Raw genomic sequence first — 20,070 nt, 5'->3', positions numbered from 1 at the left:
TGCCATGCACTCCGCCCTGTTGAAAGTCCAAGGCCCTCTCTACTACATCTAGGTTGAGCAAGGTTTATATCCAAAGAGAACAGGATCCCATGAAGTCGATATCTGCAGTAGAGACACATCCCAGTGTTACTATCAGTGGCCCCTCAGTCTGCCCCAGCTGTCAACCCCCTTCAGAGGGACTTGGTTGTTCCCATGCTCGTTCACTCCCAGTCCAGTTGGAGTTGGTGAGCTCCCATTAGCTCAAGCAAACTTGAGGGGTGGATGGTCCCCTCATGGTCTTGAATTCCTTGCTCATACTCTCACTTCTTCCACTCTTCAACTGGATCTTGGGAGCTCAGTTCAGTGCTCCAATGTTGGTCATTGCCTCTGTTTCCTTCTGTTGTTGGACGAAGGTTCTATGGTGATATTTAAGATAATCATCAATCTGACTACAGGGTAAGGTCAGTTCAGACACCCTCTCCTTTATTGCTTAGGGTCTTAGCTGGGGTCATTCCTGTGGGTTCTTGGGCGTTTTTCTAGAGCCAGGTTTCTTGCTAACTCCATAATGGCTCCCTCAATCAAGATATCTCTTTCCTTGCTCTCATATCTGTCCTTCCTCCATCTCGACTATCCCATTCCCTCAAGTTCTCCTCAACTCCCCTTCTCCCCTCTCTTCTACTCCCTGACCCCTGCTCCCAAATTTTTGTCTGATTCTAATTTCCAGGTGGGTCTGTATATGTTTTTCTTTGGGTTCACCTTATTACTTAGTTTCTCTAGGATCCTGAAGTATAGGCTCGTTGCCCTTTGTTTATGACTAGTATCCACTTATGAGTGAGTAAATACCATATTCGTTTTTTTGGGGTCTGGGTTACCTCACTCAGGATAATGTTTTCAACATTTAAATGTAAAAACTGCATATTTCTTTCCCTAGTGCCATATATATATATATATATATATATATATATATATATATATATATATATATATATACAGGTTTTCCCGTGTAGCAGCGTAACAACAACAGTCCTGGCTGTCCTGGAACTCACTCAGACTAGGTTGGCCTTGAATTTATGCAGGTCTGCCTGCCTCTGCCTCCCAAGTGCTGGGTGCTGGGATTAAAGGCTTGTGCTACCACTGCCCAACTCCCTAGAGTTTTTTTAAATAGCAATTTATGTGTCTGATTGAGCTTTTACATAACAGAGCAACTAAGTAGGATTCCTTAAAGTAACTTTTTTATATTTTAATTTAATTTTTATTTTATGTGTGTTGGTGTTTTGCCTCTTTGCATATCTGTGTGAAGGTGCCAGATCCTCTGGAACTGGAGTTACAGACAGTTGTGAGCTGTTGTGTGGGTGCTGGGAATTGAACTTGGTCCTCTGGAAGAGCAACCAGTGCTCTTAATTGCAGAGACATCTCTCCAGCCCTTTTAAAAGTAACTCTTAGTTCAAAACCTTCCTATGTCTAGACAAAAAAAATCAGTGGATCTATTAGATGTTGAACTTCAGACGACACATGGTTATACAATTTGGTAAGCCAAGATGTCAAGAAATGGTTTTCAAAATGTAACACGACACCGTCTCACAAATTTCAAAGTTAGTACTCCAAGCGCTAGCTCTGGAAAAGAACTTCATCTCCGCATCGCTCAATGTAACAACTCTATTCCCATATACCTCAGAGGAATGGAATTCAGATGGGGGTAGGCATGACCTAGGAGTCAGACTTTGAAGGAGGGTATGGGCAGCATGGCGGAATCAGCTTCCAAACCTTCCACATGCGTACGATGGTGCTTGTCCTTAGCCAGCGTCCGCTCTTCCCAGAATAGTATTGCCGTTCTCCTCACCACACATGGGAGAAATCTTTCTCTTCTCTCTTCTATTGAAGGTTTTTCAGTAATGTAAAATCTAGAAGTATAAAATCTCCAGAGAGCCAAACCAAGGGACAGCTCAGCAATTCCTTTAAATCAAGACTTCATAAGCTTTACTCTCCACTGAGAGATATTGTTCCAATTCAGTTTTGGGTGAGAAAAAAGAACTGAAGACCTCTGCAGGAGTGCAGTTTTGTAATAAAATTTTGAATTTTAGATTAGGCTTTTGATGAGAGAATCATTCTGTTCACTTATAGTGGGACATAATTTTCTTTTATGTGGAAGTGTTTGAAAGCACACTTATATTTTGTAACGTCTTTGGCCTTAACGTCTAGCCACTTGACAACATTTTGAAGAAGTTGCAAGTTGACTGAATATGGACAAGCACATCGTCAAACTGCTCAGAAATTCTCACCTGTACATGGGGAGTGCTTGGTATACGCAATACTTATTCTTTAATATACTTTATGTCTGACATTCCTGCTAGTAATCTGCCACTATAAATGCTTGGCTGTTTTTCAGTAAACAGTATGAGGGTTTCCTGGAGGATCATTTTTCAAGGAAATAAATGTGCAGACCTTTATAAAGAGCTTTAATGCCTCTAAGCTATGACTGTGAAATCATTAATAAGATTAAAAAGTGGAAATTTCAATGTTTTGTTATCAACTAATTGAGCCTTGTAAGTTTTAAATGTTTATATTAATAAGGTGATCACATTCACAAAACCTTGTCTCTTTTCTCTTGGTCATATTTATAATACAAACCAGCCTTACTATTGAGAGTGCAAATTTTTGAATATATAAAACGTTTAAATAATTAAACTGAGATGAATATATTTAGAGTTGTTTAATACTTTTGTTTTTTGATGAAATGTTATTGAAGGGATTATTATATAATAAATAATATAAAACAATCAAGAGATTATAATGCATGTATCTAAAAATAATTTACAGAGATTAAGTGACTGCTACACGACAATTTTAATTCATTAATGCCACAGAAATGAACAACTAAAGAGAACTGGATATAAACTTAGGGTGCTAAGATTTTTGCCAAGGGGGAAAAAAACCTCTGAATTCCATCATTTTGTTTTAGCATGTAAATGACAAAATTAGGTATTTATAAAACTAGTGTAACAAGCAATAAGATCTAAGACCATCTTTTTTAAAATGTTGGTAATAAGCCTAAGTTTTTTAACTCAGAATATACCTAATACATTTACTTTTTAAGTGTAGCTTGTAACTTTTGGAATAAAACAATTCTCGAAACTTTGGGCTACTTGATCTGTTTCAGTTTGTATTGTTTTTAATATAATAAAAGTTCCTATCCTTCTATACTGATGTCATGGCTGATTTCTTTTGGTGGCTCTTGTTATGCTTTCTACTAAAAGTATGTGTGTTGAACTGAATTAGTAATTCTTAAATATGTAACAGGTGAGAAACAGAAAGAACAAAATGAAGATACACCTTCAATAATTTCATCTCACACTGTTTTGAGGCCTAAAATGTCAGTCAGTTCAGGGTAAATGTCAAAGAAGTTCCTAAATAATCTCAGTGAAATATTTAATTACAGATTTGGGTGGTCCCTTGAGTGTGAATGTGTGTGTGTGTTTATGGGTGCACCTGTGCTGTGCCACAGTGCACATGTGGAAGTCTGAGGACTAATATTTGGTTCTCTCCTTCCAGCATGTATGTCTGAGAAACCCAACTCAGGTCATCAGGCTTGGAGGCGGGTCCCTTTCCTGATGAGCCACCTTTGGCCAGCCCCTCACTGTGACAATTCTAGACACACATAGAATGAATGAACTCTGATCACACCCACCTCCACTTCCTGTTTCCACTCTTGTGTTCTCTTTCTGCCCTTTCTCTTCCTCTCATCTAAAACTCACCTTACTATTTTTCTGCCCCCCCCCACAAACAAGGGAAACCATGTGATACTTGTCTTCCTGACTTATTTTGCTTAATATGATTTTCAGTTCTCTCTGTATTCCTGCAAATGTTATTATCTTCTTGATGGCTGAATAATAATCCAATGTGTATACATGCCACCTTTTTAATCCATTAATGGGCATCGAGTCTGACTGTGACGCTTGTCTATTGTAAATGGTGATGTGTTAAATACAGATGTACAGGCATTTCTATTGTGTATTGTCTTGGATTCTTTGGGTATGTACCCGATAGTGGCATAGCTGGATAATATGATGGATATATTTCTAGGACCTTTTGTTTGTTTGTTTGTTTGTCTTAAGGAACCTCCCTACAGAAGGCAAAACAACCAGGATCTTACATTGTAGACGTGGTGAGACAACAGTGTGAGGTCAAAGGCTTCAAAGGTTGTGTGTTCTGGATGGGGAAAGACTCCAATGGGGAAATTAACACTTCTGCGTAAAGCAATGCTATATTATATATGTCAATGTTGATAGCTGCAGATTAAGATAAAGATAAAACCATAAATAATAAAAAGATAGTGAGACCAAATAACTCTACAGGAGTGGTGGGGCTTTGTTAACATTCAGGTTCCGCCAAATGACAATGGGGGCATGCAAAATTTGCTCAGCGCATGAAGTGCTTGCTGCGGACATAAGGACCCACGTTTGGATCCCCAGCAACTCCAAGAGCCTGATTAGCTGTGGCTCAGCTCCCAGGATTGGGAGTTGGGGGCAAGAGGTCCTGGAGTGCATGGATGGGGCAGTCGAGCCCAAATGGTCAGTTCCAAGTTTATTGAGCGATGATCCCGCTGTAGGAGGGGTTTAGAAGATGGCACATGGTGTGAATTTCTGACCTCCACATGTACGCCTCCACCCCTACTCATGGTGAGAAGATGTCTAAAAAAGTTAAGAAAACTATACAAAAATCGCTCTCCAGACAGAAAAAGCCCAACAGCTCGAATATTTTAAGTGAGAGGGTGTGCTCCAATGCAATTATAGCTTTAATGCCTCACAGGTCCTTCACCCTCCTTTTATAAGGGCTGTTGGGGTTTGTAAGGTGTTTTTGGTATTCTGTGCTGGCTAGTCTTATGGCAGCTTGACACACTAACTAGGGTGATCGGAAAGGAGAGAACCTTAACTGAGAAAATGCCACCATAAGATCTGGCTGTAAGGCATTTTTTAGTGATTGATGTGAGAAGACCCAGCCTACTGTGGGTGGTGCCATCCCTAGGCTGGTGGTCCTGGGTTCTGTAAAAAAGCAGATTGAGCAAGCCATGGGAAGCAAGTCAGTAAGCAGCACCCATCCAAGGCCTCTGCATCAGCTCTAGTCTGCTGCCCAGTTTGAGTTTCTATCCTGATTTCCTTCAGTGATGGAGAACAAAGTGGATGTGTAAACCTAATAAACCCTTTCTTCCCCAACTTCCTTTTTGGTCACAGTGTTTCATCCTAGCAATAGAAACCCTAGGACAGATTCCAAAGCAAAATAAAATAGTACCTACTCCTAAATTGCTTCCGAGGGTTCTGTAGGTCTCTCCCTCAAAGGAGAAGGCAACCATCAAAACGCACATCTGCATGGCCATTTATTTGTTCAATGGTGTAGCCTATCAAATGCAACAAAGCGACTTTTCTTTTCAAAGATGTTGGGCCGGGATGGGAGTTGGGGGATGAGATAGAAAACAGACTTCTCAAGATCTTTTGGGAAGGGGCTCCATTCTTTAGCCTATACTGACACCTGACGCGCGCCTGTCCGGGTGTAGCGTGGCGGTGTAGCATAGCGGCGCTGGTGATGGGGGCGAAGGCAGGGCGCTAAGCCGGTAGCTGGCCAAGAGGGTACAGACCTAACGGCAATGCAGAACCCGCCGACCTCGCCGCAGACCGATTCCACAGCAATCCATGGCCCGCGCAGGCGCACGACAGCCAGTGCCAGGCTGGAGGGCCACACCGGAAGTTCTCTAAGCGCCCCGGATGCGACTGGGTGGCGGCGGTTGCCAGGCGACGGGAGCTTCTCTGTGCCGCCGGTGCTCGCGAATGGAGGTGTAGAACTCATTATATATTGCGGGCCTTGACCGCTGAGGGTCGTCTTCTCCGAGTACCCATGATGTTCTTCTATCTGAGCAAGAAAGTGAGTTTCCTCGGGGACCCGCCATCGCGCTACCTCCGTTACCGCGGCCGCCGGTGCCTGTATCTTCCGACGACTGGCTCTCCTGGCTGCTTCTCCATCTCTCTGTCACCTATATCTTCAAGTGGTTTTCTGAGCCCGATAGTACTTGGTCGAGCCAGTAGCTTTTTTCTTAGGATTCTTTCACATTCCTGTCCCGCCTAAACGCTTTTGGGTGACAGAACGTGACCACCAGTCGCTGGTGGATTTTTCCTCGGCCACTTGTTGATCCAGATGATAGATGACCACAGCCTGCCCCGCCAGAGGACAGAAATTATAAGTGTTGTGTGGGGAGAAAGGGAGCCAGAGCAGTGATGCGTACTTAGTCTCAGTTCCCGCATTTTTGAATCTGTGAGGTGATCCTCTCCTGTCCTCCCCCCCTTGTTTTCTTGGCAGTCACTCTCCTTCCCTTATGTGCACTTCTTTACTGAATATTAGAACCTGTGACTTTTAGGGGGGCACACTCATTTTCATAACAGCTCATTCCCCCTCCTCCCCAGGGAGTCTCTCTCTCTCTCTCTCTCTCTCTCTCTCTCTCTCTCTCTCTCTCTCCTTTCATCCTCCCTTTTTGAGCCAAGGTGTTACTGGGTAGCCCAGGCTGGCAACCAACTTGAGACTCTCCTGCCTCGGTCTCCCAAGTGTTGGGATTGCCAGCATGGGCCACAACAGGTATGTGCAGGTTTCTTCTTAGAAGAGATTCATCTGTCTACATCGCCTGGTTGGTGACCTTCCCAACTCCATCGTGAAAAGCAACTAGCAACTACGATTCTTGTTACAGATTGCTGTTCCCAACAATGTGAAGCTGAAATGCATATCCTGGAACAAGGACCAAGGGTTCATAGCTTGTGGTGGTGAGGATGGATTGCTCAAAGTGTTGAGATTAGAGACACAGACAGGTAAGTGATCGCCGCCAGTCCATGTGTGAAGCTGGTAGAAAAAAGATGGCTGGTGTTATTTCTTCTGTGATTTGTCATTATGAAGTTTTAACTCTTTCTGAAAAGAAACTCAAGTATTTGGTGGTGACTTTTTCCAGAGTACCTTTGCAGTAAAGATCAGAGGATGTGTAACATAAATATCCGATGGTTTTTCCTGAAGCTGTCCTTCTCACATTCTCTGAAATCACAGTTTTGCATTTCTTTGACCTTTTTAGGGTTGCTCTAGATTGGAAAAAAACTTAAAAACTTTATTATTTATTGTGAGTGTTATGTGTGTTGATAAGCATGCGCCACAGCCTGTGGGGTAGAGGTCAGAAGACAACTTTCGATAGTTAGCTTTCTCCTTCCTCTGTGGGATCTGGAGATTGAGCGCAGGTTGTCTGGCTTGTATGGCAAGTAGCTTGTAGCTGCTGAGCCATCTCGGTGGCCCTAGGTTGAGGATCTTGATAGTACTAATGTAGTTTGGGGATCAAGACGGAGAGACACAAGGTGAAATGAATGTATCACAGGACTGGTGAATGACTTCCAGCAAGTCACTGATTGTCTTTGGATTTTCACTCTTCTGGAAAATGAGGGGAGTAAGCTAAGCTACGTTATTAGACTTGGTATGGCATCATCTCTCCAACTTCGTCAGCCAGAATTACGGAAGAGATAAGAATCGAGCTCCACGCTGCAGAGTAGATCTGGGAAGACATAAAAATTTGGTCTTTTGTAATGCTAGTGCTGTGTACTTTGTACTAGGAGCACTGGCTTGCACTGGCTTACAGCTCTTACTGCGGGATAAATCACATTTACTGAATATTTGCCATGTTTTTGGGTGGCAATTCGACGTTAAGTTGATTTAAGAAGATAGTATTTGAGATGAGAAAATTGAAGCCCTGGTCAGTTAATAATTTGCTCAAGGTCATGTGGCTAGTGACAGGGATCAGATTTGAAAGGAAGTTTGTCTCACTTTTCAGTCCTTGTTTTCCGCCTTTTGTATAAATGGCTTCTGGATAGACTTAACCAAAAGGAGAAAGATAGCTTTGCTGTACTATATTTAATTATGTGAAGTAAAAGGTAGATCCCCTACCTCTCTGCAGTTTCTCCTGGTGTAGCCCTGGCTAGACCTTAAAATGTAGACCAGGTTGGCAGTGATCTTGTTCTCCTGCTCATGGTCAGCAAAAGGCAGAAGTCTATTTGGAAGACAGATGCTCAGTACCAGTTAAAGCTTGCTTCTGACTCGTATTGGGACCTCCCAGTTCTTTGGTTTTCTTAACTGTGTATGAAAAGAAAGTGCTTTTTCTGCCCATTGTTTCTTAAATATATAAGTATATAAGTTTCTTAAATATATAACTATGTATGTGTGTGTTATTTACTCTGCTTAAAATATATAACAAGCTTTAATTATATCAAGAAATGCATTCATTTTGTTTACCCTTAAAGGGTTATTACTATTTTGAGACAAAGTTTGTGTTGCCCAGGTTGGCTTTGAGCTCTTAGTCTCAAGCCATCTTCTTGCTTCTACTTTCTAAGTAGCTGGGGATGCATCTACTTTGCAAGCTCATTTAGGGAAGGTTAAAAAGAAACAAAATTCTTTTCTCTTCTTCTTCTTCTTCTTCTTCTTCTTCTTCTTCTTCTTCTTCCTCTTCCTCTTCCTCTTCTTCTTCTTCTTCTTCTTCCTCTTCTTCTTCTTCTTTTTTGTAAACCTAGCAGATAAGAGGCAGAGCCAGGAGGATTATAAGGTTAAGTTCAAATACAGAAGCAAGGCATTGCTTCAATGAAACACCATCACCACCGCCACCACCACCACCACCACCTTTGTTTTATGACTGTGAACTTTTGATGAGCTACAGTTAGTGTGTGGGAACTAGAGCAATCTATGAACTTAGAGAGAAAGCTGGGAAGCAGATTCTTAGGAAGTTTGGAAATGAAGAAAAATGTTTGTTTTGTAGTTTAATAATCATGGTGGATAGTGTTAAGAGACAGATACAGGAATGTGGTTGGTCAGTTCTAACTGTGCCATTGTATTATAGTTAATAGTAATAATAGTAAGCCAACAGCCCCACAGTAACAATCAGCAGACATTGCATATGTGCTGTGTACTGGAAGTTGTGACTTGGTGATTATTGTGTTACAGCTCATCTAAAACAGAATATCTCACGGATCCATATCCTTCTCATAACCCACAATATGTCAAAATCTTGTAATCTTTTACTTTTATATATTTAACTATAGGCTTTTTTGCTTGTTTGTTTTAGATGACTCAAAATTGAGGGGTCTAGCAGCCCCTAGCAACCTTTCCATGAACCAGAATCTTGAAGGGCACAGTGGTAAGTCATTTAACTTTTTAATTCTGTCATGTTTGAACAGCATTTAGACATTTATGCCATCATCTACTTAATGTATATGTTAAAAATATACATTTAATCAAATACTATTATTTAGATAATAATAATATTGAAGTAGTCATTTTTATTGAATCATAATTCATGTTCCAGAATAACTCATTTTGACAGAAATTAAATATCATCTCTGATAAACCTGAAAAAAACCTGGCTCTTAGTTATACATTACAAACTTGTATTATTTATCTGTGGGGTTTTAAATGTATATTATTCTCTTGAAGGATCTGTTCTGTGATTCCAACTTAAAGTAGACTAAAAGTATATAATGCCTGAAAAACCTTGGGAGACCCTAGCGTGAGAAAGACAAGTCCTATTCAGGACACTTTCTTGAGAGCTGATGATGTCTAAATGGACTGTATTAGATGGTGTCTCTCCAGCGTTAATTTCTTAATTTGTAATGTGGGTTGTAAAGGGAATATCATTAGGAAATACACACTAAAGTATTTAGGGATAAGAAAATGAAACCAGTCATTCATAGAACATAGAGCAGTGTTTCCCAACCTTCCTAGCACTGTAACCCTTTAATACAGTTCCTCATGTTGTGGTGACCCCCAATCATAAGATTGTTTTTGTTGCTACTTCATAGCTGCAATTTTGCTATTGTTATGAATTGTGACGTAAACATCTGCTGTGCAGGATAGCTGATATGTGACCCCTGTGAAAAGGGGTTTGACCTCTAGAGGGGTTGCTATCCACAGGCTGAAAACCACTGACACAGAGGCTGAAGCTGTACCCAGGAGTGTGGAACAGAATGGAAACTGGGTGGAAGAAAAAGAGAAAATAAAGTATGGGACAGACCAACCAAGAGCAAACAAATACCCCAAAGGACAGCTTGGCATCCTTATGACATTTTTATGCTTTTAGGCCAGTTTGGTGATTGTGCCTCTATCTGCTCCACATGAGCTCTATGGAAGCGCTGTCAGCTGGCTGTGAGAGAGGCCTTTGAAGGTGTGAGATGGGGACGTATGAAAGAATATTTGCATTGTTGCAGACAGTAATATCAGCAACTGCATCCCATGAATATTTTTATACTTATATCTTACTTAATACTAAAGACAGACTGTACGCTAATATATTAACATCCTCTTGGTGTTCATTTACACAAAGGTACAAACTTGAAATGAATTATAGACATTTTAGAATTTCTGAATTGTTATTTTAATGTTCTAGGTGCTGTTCAAGTTGTAACATGGAATGAACAGTATCAGAAGTTGACTACCAGTGATCAGAATGGGCTTATCATTGTCTGGATGTTGTATAAAGGTATATTAGAAGAGTTGCTTGAAAAATTATTTTACTGTTGTGTGTGTGTATATGCACATTTGTGTGAGTGTATGCACACTTGTGTTTGTGTGTATGCACACTTGTGTATGGTTACCCTTGGAGGTCAGAAGAGGATGTTAGATCCCTTGAAGCTGGAGTTACTGGCTATTGTGAACTGCCTGATGTGGGTGCTGGGGACTGAACTCTGGTCCTCTGCAAGACCTAAGCAAATGCCCTTATCCACCGGGTCATGTCTCCAGCCTGTGAGAGCTGCTTACATTTTTTAAAATTACACTTTATATATCTCTCGTTTGTGTATATGTGTGTGCATGCACATGTGCCACACATGTGGCGGTTGGAGGACAATTTGTGGGAGTTGGTTCTTTTTACCATGTGGGATCCCAGGATTGAACTAAGGTCGCCAGCCTTGACAGCAAGCACCTTTACCCTCTGAGCCATCTCGGTGGTTCAGGACGGTTGCTTTGATCATTCACAAAGCAGAGTCTGAACAGCGTTTGGATGGGGAAATAACGTCTCTGAAATAGACTTGTAACCGGCAGAAAGAGTTCATCCTGTTCTTTGATCTGTGACCCTGCGTTAGGAAAATGAACCAGGTGACTGCTGACATTGCCACAATGAGCCGAGACACTTAGAATAGTTTCCATATGAAGCAATTCCTTCCCCCACGTTTCCAATAGGAGTTATGCCTGTGTGGTCAGCTGGAGTTAGTATTAGATAAAAACACATTTATGAAGAAGTCAAAGGCAAGACTGCCTTTATTGTATTTCCTGTATTGAGCCTGTTAGCTTCTTTTTCTTTTGTGGATTCAATTCCTCTCATCTCTGATGAATGACTCACAGTTTCTGCCTCTTGTCTCAGAGAGAACTCCGGTGGAGGCGGATAGGGTGGGGCGCATGGAGGTTAGGGGTTAGGGGATAGGAGAGGAAGAGAAGGATTAACTTAGATGGGTCTGTTACTGGAAAAACAGCTCAGTACTTATTCTTTTGGAGACTGGGAAAGGCTTAGTTAAATATGTACAGCTGTAAAAAGATTCAGGACATTCCGTCTATAAATTATTATTAATATTTATTTTTCATTATGTGCATGTGTGCCCACTGGGTGTGCACGTGAGAGTAGGTGTCAGGTCCCTCTGGAGTGGGAGGTCTAGGCGGTTGTGAACTACCTAGCATGGGTGCTGGGACTTGAACTTGGGTCCTCTAGAAGAGCCGCTGTATATGCTTGTAACTGCTGAGTCATCTCGCCTGCCTCCCATTTATGAATTCATTACTAAAGTAGGTTTTGCTTGATTGCTTTGAATTGTGTGCCTCTGCATGTGTGTGTGTGTGTGTGTGTGTGTGTGTGTGTGTGTGTAGGCACAACATGATACAATGTATGTGTTGAGATGAAAGATAGCTTTTGAAAGTCACTCTGTCCTGCTGTGTGAATTCCAGGGATAGAACACTGGTCCTCAGGCTTGGTGGCAAGCACCCTTACCTGTTGAGCTATATCTCTAAAGTCATGTTTAAAAAACTTCAAAAGCAGGCTGGGTAGTGGTGGCCCATGCCTTTAATCCCAGCACTCGGAAGGCAGAGGCAAGTGGATCTCTGTGAGTTCGAGGCCAACCCAGTCTACAAGAGCTAGTTCCAGGACAGGCTCCAAACCTACAGAGAAACCCTGTCTCGAAAAACCAAAACCAAACAAACAAACAAACAAAAAACCAAAAGCAGGCTTAGAGTTTTAAACTAATAGTCTACATGCTTTAATGGAATATGCTTGTATTTTTAATCATAACTAATGATGAATCATAGAGAGCTTATGTATACGTGTAAAGCTGTTATTGTTACTTTCTTCCTCACTGTCTGAAATTTATCATTTATGGGAAAACCTGAGCTTTCAGAAAAATCAGCTATTTTAGCCCCGAAAAAGCAAATGAAATTTCATTTTCTCTTTTAAAAATTATTTATTTTATGTGCATTATTGTTTTTCCTGCATGTCTCTCTGTGAGGGTGTTGGAGCCCCTGGAACTAAGGTTACAGGCAGTTGTGAGTTGCCACGTGAGTGTTGGGATTTAACCAGGGTCCTCTGGAAGAGCAGTTAGTGCTCTTAACTGCTGAACCATCTCTCCAGCCCCTGTAATTTCATTTTCTTAATTTACAAGAAGAGAGAAATAAAAATTAAAAGAGGAATGTTTGTTGTATTTTCTATAATAATTTTGGAGTAATTAGGAAAAATACATAATCAAACTTTTAGTTTTGTTTACGGCGGGTTTGAACGCTTTAAAGTTAAATGCCTTATGTTATAGAAACTTTTACAATAATTTATCCAACGGTGAATTCTTTGGATGTTAGCGACTTTTTCTTTTTTCTTTCTTAAACAGGGTCTTGCTATATGTAGCCACAACCTAGCCTCAAACTTTTGATCCTCCTGCCTCAGCCTCTGAAATTCTGGGATTAATGGTATACAGGATAATACCCAGAAAATATTATCAACCCTTAAGTACCAAATGATAAATGTGAAAGTTTTTTTTTTCCTCCCTTTGATTTTTTTCAAGACAGGGTTTCTCTGTGTAGCCCTGGCTGTCCTAGAACTCACTCTGTAGACCAGGCTGGCCTCAAACTCAGAAATTCTCCTGCTTCTGCCTCCCACGTGCCGAGAGATGTGTGTCACCATGCCTGGCCCACTAAGTGTGCAGGTTTTGACTTGTAGTTTTTTTTACTTGTGAACACAGGCTCTTGGTATGAGGAGATGATCAACAACCGCAATAAGTCGGTGGTTCGCAGTATGAGCTGGAACGCTGACGGCCAGAAGATCTGCATTGTGTATGAAGACGGAGCTGTGATAGTTGGCTCCGTGGACGGTAATGCAGCCACTGGTTGGGAAATAGACACTGAAGAAGAGAGCACCTGTTATATTACTTGGTGACATTAGGAACCACTGTGTGGCTCTAACTACTCGTCTTTATTTTCAGGACAAATTTTTTGTTTCAGTGTCCTGCAGTGATATGGAAAGCAGGTGGATTAATTTCCTGGTATCATTTTAAATATGATCTTCATATCAGTTAGATTGTATAGAAATGTAGATTTTAGTTTCAGAGGGATAAAATTACAGAAATCTTTCAGCTGAACAGCATGCCATTGACATATTTTCTAGCCTTAACGTCACTTTCTTTCAAATTATAGCACATACATAACACTGGGCCTTCTGTGAGCCTGCAACTTGGTTTTAATATAAAAAAAAATTCCTACGGAAATCGTTTTAAAATAATTTTCATTCATTTATTTATTTGTGTGTGGTTATTGGAGTAGTTCAGTGTTGGTGAGCCTCGAAAGCAGTTGCTGTAGTTTGGGAATTAATGGCACAGCTGGGAGACGCATCCCTGACCTAGATCAGAAGTGATCATAGGAAAACAGGCACTCACGCATCAGCGGTCAGCGCTACAACAGGGAGCATTCAGGAATGTGTGGAAAATCATCACACACAGATAGGGCGAGATCAGGGAGGCTTCCTGGAGGAGGAGATGCATGTTGACACATCCATTATCCACAGGTAGATGAGTAGAATGTCTCAGGGCTAAGGAATAGCTTGGAAAAAGAATTTCACCCATACACTGAAAATAGATGTCTTGGAGACAAAGGCCCTTGGAAGTAAAGACTATCAAGAAGGAAGGGTGTGGTCCAAAAGACAGGCAAAGGTTAGAATAAGACCCACTGCCTATTGGCTTCAGCAACAGGCAGTCATGGCCTCCTGTACCAGAGGCATCAATGGAGGTGTGGAGCAGTGGCAGACTGGGATGGCTAAGGGGTGGAGAGGACTCTTAGGAAGGGAATCTGGCAGCACTCCGTAAATAGTAAAAACTGTGGCTGGGAGGGGTTGGTAGTAATTGGGTCGTAGTAGAGAGGAAGTTGAAGGTTGAAGGAAGGGCCTTTTGCTTCGTTGTTTTTATGTGAGATAATTAGGAGTTTGATGCACATTTAAAAGTTGTAAGAAGGATCAGAGAGAAAGTTGAAAGGAAAAGAGAGAAATGGGAGTTAACTAGAGGGAGATCTTTGTAAACCTGGGAAGGGTTGACGGCCCAGGTGGAAGGATTGGCCGCAGAAGAGCCCATCTGAGGAGCTCCCCTCTCATTGTGTTGGCACGGGCAGAAAGAGAACCAGGTTGGGTTCTCTTAGCTCTGAGTGCTTGGGGATGCAAGTCAATGTAGATGTGCTTTTGCAGACTCGCATTTCTTCTTAGAGTAGACGGCTGAGTTCATAGCTGTGAGTGAGGCCCTCCCTGCCTGGGAGTTTAGAAGAGACGGCAGAGAGTTTGAAACGTAGCTGCTGTCTACGATCTCCTTATAGAAGTATAGAAGCTGCTGTCTACGATCTTGCTTATAGAAGTGCCAATAAATATCCATTGACCAAATAAATCGAATGGCTGCAGGCTACATGATGGCTGTGAGGAAAAGGAGAACTCTTTAGGGAAACCAAGATTCCAAAGTGGGCTTGGAAGATCACAGCTCTGAGCTTGTGGTAACCATGGCTGTGTTTTGTCGTAGGGAATCGGATTTGGGGAAAAGACCTGAAGGGTATACAGCTATGCCATGTGACCTGGTCTGCAGACAGTAAAATCTTACTTTTTGGAATGGCAAATGGAGAAATACACATTTATGATAATCAAGGAAATTTTATTGTAAGTTTATATATACATATATATTCATTATTCTATTAGTATAATTTTATATGGTTATTTTATGTCATTTATATATGCATGTTCTTATGATAGTTACAATAATTTATAGAATTTTTCTTCAGTTTTAGTTTTCTAATCATTAAATAATTTTAAAAGTTAAAAGACAAATCCTAGATTTTCTTGGGTGTATGTGGTGCCGTGAAAGGGGCTGGCCCCCACAGACTCATCTGTTTGAATGCTTAGTTGCCAGGGAGTGGAACTGTTTGGGAAAGATCAGGAAGTGTGGCCTTGTTGGAGGAGGTATGTCACTGGCAATGGACTTTGAGGTTTCCAAGTCTAGTGTGTCTCCCTCTGCCTGGTGCCGAGGGATCAGGACGTAAAACTCTTAGCTCCAGTACCACACCTGTCTGCTTCCAGCCATGATGACCATAAGAGCTGCTTTGGTCGTGGTGCTTCCTCACAGCCATAGGGCAGTGGCCAGGGCAGGGTGGGGCTAGTCGCTGTTGTTTTGAGAGGGTCTTACGTAGACCAGGCTGGGGTTTGTTGCATCGCTGAATTTTGGATTATCCTGTCTCCACCTCCTGAGTTCTCGGGTTTATAGGAGTGCCCTCCACCATGCTCAGTCTTTTGCAGACATTGACTATAACACAAGGCTTCTTGAATGGTAAGTGGGCTTTCTATTCTACTAAGCTACATTCCTAGCCCAAGTGTAGTTCCTGTAAGGCGAATTAACATAGAGAGTGTAGACTTTAGTCCTGATTTCCTGTTGCTGGATAGGACAGGATGGCAGCGCACTGGTGCTGAAGGATAAGGAGTAGGACGATACGCTGGGTTAAGTTTGTTTTTTTTTTAAAGGCTTCTGGTGCCTGAATCAATGTTTATATGCAGGATGTTGTAGGAGACTGTTTGTTCCCTGCTGCTCAGCCCTGAAATAACCACATAGAAACTGTATTAATTAAATTACTCCTTGGCCCATTAGCTCTAATGTCTTATTGGCTAACTCTTACATCTTAATTTAACCCATTTCTATTAATCTGTGTATCTCCATGTGGCTGTGGCTTACCGACAAGGTTCTGGCGTCTGTCTCTGGTGGCGGCTCCATGACTTCTCCTTACTCTGCCTTCTTTCTCCAAGCATTTAGTATAGTTTTCCCCACCTAGCTCTGCTCTACCCTATCACAGGCCCAAAACGGCTTCTTTATTAACTTTATTAATGGTATTCACATCATACAGAGGGGAATCCCACATCAGTAGGATACCACAGTTATTTTTGTAGTAGCCAGAACTTGTTTGCTAAAAGAATGGTAACTGATTTACTACATAAGGGATAAAAATCAATTTCTAGGAAGAAGGTAAAAGTAAGTTAGCTTTATGTAAAATGGTTAGCGTGTGGGAATCCGTTCAGCCAATTAGCTGTTGGGGGACCGGCCCTTTGGGCATGGTCTGAGTTGCTACATTCCAATGATAAGCTACAAGAGAGAGTGTGCTCACTCTGCTGTTCTGGCTCCCCTTCAGGGAACTGAACCCTGGTCTGTGCAGACTACACCCAAAGGGCTGGTTACCAAAAACTAATTGTCTGAATGGAGTCCCACAATAGGTTAGTGTTGATTGTCAACCTGGAATGACCTAGATTCACATCGGACACAAAGCTCAGTACATTCTGGGAAGGAATTATGGAGATTGAGGTTAGCCTCTGAGGGTGTCTGTGAGGGATTGGTTGTGTTCATTGATGTGGGATGGACCATTCTTGGTGCTGGCTTCCTTCCCTCTCTGTTGCCCCAGACTTGTCTGTTGTCTGTTGTAGACTATAGATGCTTCGATTTCTTTCCCTCCCGCCCTCCCGCCCTCTTTCTCTTTCTTTCTTTCTTTCTTTCTTTCTTTCTTTCTTTCTTTCTTTCTTTCTTTCTTTCTTTCTTTCCTTTTTTCTTTCTTTCTTTCTTTCTTTCTTTCTTTCTTTCTTTCTTTCTTCCTTCCTTCTCTTTCTCTCTCTCTTTCTTCCTCTCCTCTTCTCTCTTCTTCCCTCCCCTCCCCTCCCCTCTCCTCTTCTTTCCTTTTCTTTCTTTCTGTGACATGATCGTCTCACTACATAGTCTCTGGTTTTGAACTCATGATCTTCTAGTATCATTTTAATCTTATTAAAAAACTTTAAATATTAGCATAGATTTTTTTAAAATATGTTTTGAGCTTAGGTCTCCTATATTATTGAGACTGACCTTGTATTTGCTGTGTAGCCCAGGTTGACCTCAAACTTGAGATCTTTTCTGCCTCAGCCTCTGGAGTGCTGAAATAACAAGCATAAACCACCACACTCATCTCTGTGTATTTTTGTTCTTATTTTATGCATGGGGAAAAAATGGAGAGTCAGGTGAGTAGTTTATCTAGGTTTGGTGACCCAGTAAGTTACAAAGCTTGCATTTATAGCCAGATTTCACATCTGGCTATATTTTATTTTCATTGCTTTTCCTTCAGTACTTCTGTAGGTTAAATTACATATTTTAAAATGCAATTATTAAGGCTAAGCTAACTACTTCTACCTAGATGAAAATGAAATTGAATTGTTTGGTGAATGTCACTGGAGCAATCAGTATCGCTGGGATTCACTGGTACCATGGCACAGAGGGCTATGTGGAGCCGGATTGCCCATGCCTGGCAATTTGTTTTGACAATGGGAGATGTCAAATAATGAGACACGAGAATGACCAAAGTAAGTAATTTTTTTAAGTTGGAGAAGTTTAAAAATATTTTTAAAAATTATTCTTATGATTATAAAGTTCCCTAGGCTAAGTGTGACCCCAGTTGCCACATTTATCCTTTATTTTATTTATTTATTTATTTTTTACTAGATCCGATTTTGATTGATACGGGCATGTATGTGGTTGGTATCCAGTGGAACCACATTGGCAGTGTGCTAGCTGTGGCAGGCTCTCAGAAAGTAGTCACGCAGGACAAAGATGTCAACATTGTGCAGTTTTACACGCCATTTGGTGAGGTAAATGTGCCTCAGACTTACCTTCCCGTTTAACAGGCGCAGCAGTAAGTGGGGGAAATGAACAGAAAGGACAGCTCGCTATGCTTCCTTTGCGGGACATTTGAGTGGCAGCCTCCAGATGCCAAGTGTGTGTCTGGATGGTATCTTCTAAGTCTTTATTATAGTTACTCTCTTATAATCTGTATGTTTACAAACCTGAATGTTTGATGTAGGGAATTGCCATGAAATAGCTAGTTAGGATATTCTCTCTGTGAGCCAAATTAATATCTCTTTCTAATCAATGACTTTTTAGTTTTTTTTTTCTTTTGAGACAGGGCTTTACTATGTAGCCCTGGCTATCCTGGAACTTGCTTTGCAGACTAGGCTGACTTCGAACAGAGATCCACCTGCCTTTGATTTCTGAGTGTTAGGATTAAAGGCATACACCACTACATCTGGCATGATGATTTATTTGTAAAAAAAATGTATCTTAATAATAAGTCATAAATGATAAATACTAAAATGTCAGCATTGTTTTCATAAATACGTATTATCCTTCTTGGTGGTGTTATTAATACATTTAATTTTTAGAATATTCTGTAGCAGCATTGGCACACTTGAGTAATAATTTGTTCACTATAACTTTACATTTCGTTTTTCCCTAGCACCTGGGTACTTTGAAAGTCCCGGGAAAGCAGATGTGCTCGCTGTCTTGGGAAGGAGGCGGACTGAAGATTGCTTTAGCTGTTGACTCCTTTATATATTTTGCAAATATTCGACCTGACTATAAGGTATGAAGAGCAGTTATAAAACTTTTTTAAAAAGCTAAATCCATTAGAGCTTTTTAAGTAAGAAACTTGTAGAAAGGCGGCTTTTGTGTGTGAAGCTCTTAAAATTAGTAAACAGCAACTTTTCCTGAATACCGTGTATTTAACTTTAGTCTTAAAGTTAAAATGACTTTAAGAATCAAGACCTCGGCTGAAAACAGCTCGCCACTCACGATAGTAATTGAAAGGCTGATTACAGGGTATGACCGAGATGAAAGGGAACAGTATAGCATAGCAAAGTACACACAGCACAACACACATAACACAGGACAGCACAGTGCCATACACACAACACACACAATACACACAGCACAGCACACACAGTACAGTAAATACAGCACAGCACAGCATAGAACAGTACACACACCACAGTGCAGTACAGCAGACACAGCACTGCACACAAAACACACAGCACAGCAATGCAGCATACACAGCAACACAGCACAGCATACAACACACACAGCACAGCACACACAACACAACATACACAGTACACAGCACAGTTGTATACAACTGAACACACAGCACACACAGCACAGCACATACAGCACACACAGCACACACAGCACAGCACACACAGCACACAAAGCTCAGCATGCACAGTACAGTGCACACACAGCACACACAGTGCACACAGCCCTGTGTTTGAGTAGAATAAATGGAAGAAAATAGATTTTTCTTACAGAAGTATTCCAGATTGCATACTGCCTCTCTTAGAGGTGGAGCTTCCCATCCTTATAGCTTAGAAAAGGAAAAAGAAGGGAGCTCTTCAGTGACAAAGCCTGGCAAAGTACTCTCTGGCCAAGTGATGAGGGTTAACATCCTCAGTGATGTCATGTGGAGATCATAAACCCTTCATGTGACATGAGAGGAGCAGGCATGTTCAGTTCTGGTCTGCCTACAAACCAGTAACTATGTAAGCTTGAGAAAAATACCAGACAGACCCAAACTGATGGGCACTGATTTCAGCTGAGGTCATCAAATACAGGGGGACTGAGAAACCATCACAGTTCGAAGGAGCCCAGGAGACATGACAGTGGAGTATAATGTAGCCACCATGAGATTCTGGGATCTCAGAGGACATTAGGGAAA

The 20,070-nt window shown here is 41.4% G+C and overlaps 2 protein-coding genes across 4 annotated transcripts in view; both read left to right on the top strand.

Annotated features, from left to right (window-relative positions):
• Positions 1–3,177, top strand: part of Matn3 (matrilin 3) — a 21,414-nt gene extending 18,237 nt beyond the window's left edge. Inside the window, 2 exon segments of the mRNA XM_087907251.1 lie at positions 2,183–2,205; positions 2,207–3,177. Of these exon segments, the coding sequence (XP_087763377.1) occupies positions 2,183–2,205; positions 2,207–2,302 (119 nt within the window). The 3' untranslated portion in view covers positions 2,303–3,177.
• A 2,562-nt stretch (positions 3,178–5,739) lies between these two features.
• Wdr35 (WD repeat domain 35) overlaps positions 5,740–20,070 on the top strand; it is a 55,547-nt gene continuing 41,216 nt past the window's right edge. For all 3 annotated transcript variants that reach the window (XM_048439699.3, XM_085690859.2, XM_048439698.3), the window contains exons 1-9: positions 5,740–5,892; positions 6,707–6,824; positions 9,104–9,175; positions 10,421–10,513; positions 13,242–13,370; positions 15,051–15,184; positions 17,722–17,887; positions 18,027–18,172; positions 18,817–18,942. In XM_048439699.3, coding sequence (XP_048295656.1) covers positions 5,866–5,892; positions 6,707–6,824; positions 9,104–9,175; positions 10,421–10,513; positions 13,242–13,370; positions 15,051–15,184; positions 17,722–17,887; positions 18,027–18,172; positions 18,817–18,942 — 1,011 coding nt within the window. In that variant the 5' untranslated portion in view covers positions 5,740–5,865. The remainder of the gene's footprint in view (positions 5,893–6,706; positions 6,825–9,103; positions 9,176–10,420; positions 10,514–13,241; positions 13,371–15,050; positions 15,185–17,721; positions 17,888–18,026; positions 18,173–18,816; positions 18,943–20,070) is intronic.

Source organism: Myodes glareolus, chromosome 6, assembly GCF_982192425.1.
Source record: "Myodes glareolus chromosome 6, mMyoGla1.1, whole genome shotgun sequence".
In the NCBI taxonomy this organism is placed as follows: domain Eukaryota; kingdom Metazoa; phylum Chordata; class Mammalia; order Rodentia; family Cricetidae; genus Myodes; species Myodes glareolus.
This window is presented reverse-complemented; position numbering and strand designations above follow the sequence as displayed.